The sequence below is a fragment of the Vollenhovia emeryi genome, unplaced genomic scaffold (genome assembly GCF_000949405.1).
Source record: "Vollenhovia emeryi isolate VEMERY1.0 unplaced genomic scaffold, V.emery_V1.0 DF940597.1, whole genome shotgun sequence".
In the NCBI taxonomy this organism is placed as follows: Eukaryota; Metazoa; Arthropoda; class Insecta; order Hymenoptera; family Formicidae; genus Vollenhovia; species Vollenhovia emeryi.
In genome coordinates this window covers 2,774-5,406 of record NW_011965769.1, presented here as the reverse complement: position 1 = coordinate 5,406, position 2,633 = coordinate 2,774, and the positions used below count along the sequence as shown (strand labels likewise).

The 2,633-nt window shown below is 38.5% G+C and overlaps 1 protein-coding gene across 1 annotated transcript; it reads right to left on the bottom strand.

Annotated features, from left to right (window-relative positions):
• Positions 1–462: 462 nt before the first annotated feature.
• Positions 463–1,627, bottom strand: LOC105555881. The gene has a single exon (XM_012002923.1). The coding sequence runs from the start codon at positions 967–969 to the stop codon at positions 577–579; it is 393 nt and encodes a 130-aa protein (XP_011858313.1). The 5' UTR covers positions 970–1,627; the 3' UTR covers positions 463–576.
• Positions 1,628–2,633: the final 1,006 nt, after the last annotated feature.

Here is a 2,633-nt window from a genome sequence, read left to right as displayed (position 1 = left end):
ACCAGGCTGTTGTTGAGAGGAGAGTTAATAAAATAGTTAATAGAAGAATCAAGGTCTCTCTAAGTAGACTCTGTTATTCTCACCTAGAACCGCCATTCCTGCACTGCTTCCGCTCGACCCTGCGGAAGGACCGTTCCCTCTTCCCTTCCGACACACCCACGCACACGCACACTCGCGAAACACGGACAGCAGCGCGTAACCCGCAAGGCAAAACACCAGCGGGCTTCCAAGAACTCTCGCGGCGCGCCGAAAATAGAAGCGTCGAGCGTTACATAGCATTGCTCGTCCTTTCTTTCGCCGAGACCATCTCTCTCTCTTTTTTTCGCACTATTTCTCTTGCCTATCTCACTTAGCGTTCGCGCTCGCGGTCGCTATTATTAGACCGTCAACAAACGCACACCCCGCGGCGCCGTGGCGCGCGCGCGCGCCCACGTACACCTGGGACGTAACAGTACATTTATTATCAGAGTATTGAATTTAACTTTTTGTAGTTAAAATTTGAATATAAACTTTATATTTTATACAGTTGTATGTTACATATTTTGGATTAAAAAATTGTTTAAATGGTCTATATGATTAAACCACGGTGTCCTTTTGCATCCAAGAGTTGATTTGATCCATTGAATCCCAACTATTTCGCGTCAACCTTGTCACCCCTCCTAGGCAGTATTTTTCCACGAGATACACATCGGGATAAGTCGCACGATGTAACTCGTGCTCGTAGAACGCCCAAGCGATGGGATAATCCTCCAGTAGATAGGTTATGGTATTGGTGCGTTGTATTTTAACGACCTTAAATACCTCAACGGTCCAATTTGGTGTATACACCTTCTCGAAAATCGTTTTGTAGTTGCTGACGCGTACCTGATCGCCTATTTCGAAGTTTGCCGGACCTACAATTTTTACGCGGTTGTACACTGTTTTTAGGAGCCTGTCGGCGATCGCAGGGATAACTTCGAAAGGTTGCATACTGATGGTGCGGTGCTTGGGCGCGCTGTGACGAGTCGCGGTAATAAATTCATCCACTTGTAACTTCCATTGAGCGTGAACATCTTCCACATGTCGTTCTTTAAAAAAATTTTGAAAAACGAGAATGGTTGCGGAAGTTACTCCTGGACGATGCAAGAGAAGATGTTTATATCGAACTATCGACGCGCACTACGAAGACATACAATCTCTAAATTAGTTGGACGTTACGCACAGCGTGCCTTGCCACACACATGTAGCGAATTGCGCTTTACAAAATGTTTTTAAACTTTACGATTGGTGATCCAAGCTTGAGAAATAAATATGTAACAACTTGTGTTTGTACAAGAAAAATGTATTTAAAATATTCAGTTGGTGGTGTAACTATAAAATAACCATATTTCTATCAATATGACGTTAATTTCTTTTTCACACGTATCCTATACTTCCCAGACAACATTATATCGTCTTAAAAACATCTTTTAGATGTGTTAATCTCACAATATTGCCAGACAGACATCTTTTTGATGTCTTTTGAGACATCTTTTGAGACGTGTGCCCCGATTTTCAACATCATTTAAACTGGTCTTAAATACGTCTTATATCTTTTGGATATACGTCTCCAAGATATCTTAAAGACGTTTTTAAAGGACTTATACCATGTTTTTAAGACGTTTTAGGAACGTCTTCAAAACATTTTAAAGACGTTTGAAAGATATTTTCAATTCTAAAACGTCTTTGAGACATGTAATTATAGACATATTTACGTTTTCAATTTTTGTTTTTAGGGTAAACCTATTTCAGAACACTTAGCTTTCTCGTCACATAATATTTTGATGTTGGTGACAGAGAGTTTTCATTTATAATACTGATCAAAATTTGACATTATACGTGACAGCTAACGCAAGAAATATTAAAGCGTTCCGAAATTAGGTGCTATTCCGAAATAGATTTGCTTACCCTATATGTATGAAAAAATAAAACATTTATAAATGATTTTTTCTTATTTTTCTTACTTATTTTATATTTTATTATAGTTTATACAGGGTGTCGGATTCGATTTGGGCCATTCCAAAGATTATAGTAGATTGGGTCAAACTGAGAAGAAAAGTTATACAGGGTGTATTCTAATTCGCGCCCACCATTTATATACTGATATTTCTCATTAAAAACTGAGTCGAAGAGTCCCGAATCATTTTTTCAAGTCACGCCTCACAAAGTAGTTATTATTATTTAAAAATTAGCGAATCCGCATCGCTTTTTAAACGGACGCACGTTCGTGAGCCACGCGTCTACTAGTGTGCGTGAGTGAGTCGCCGCGCGCCTCAGCGTTGCCACGGCCGCGTTCACGTAGCTCCGAAATAATCAATAATTGCTTTTTGCAATGAGCATGATATTTTCTATCCAGGAAGCATCTTTTTAGATTACAATTTGATATTAGTTGTACTTTCACTTAAGAAAATTGTAAAATAAAATAACTGTGGTGATAGTGCCCCCTGTTCCGCCGTCATCCGAGTTCCGATTTGACCAAGATGATTTTTTAAGTTAATTTTTTTCACTATCAAAAATAAAATTTTAAATCTCCAAGAATTCTTTTAATTACCAATTTTAATATTAATAAAAACTAATAAGGCAGATAAGTAGAAAGGAGAAAGATTGTATTGTGT

Coding starts and splice junctions, on each gene's coding strand:
- LOC105555881 (XM_012002923.1), bottom strand. CDS start 969: ATGCAACCTTTCGAAGTTATCCCTGCGATCGCCGACAGGCTCCTAAAA.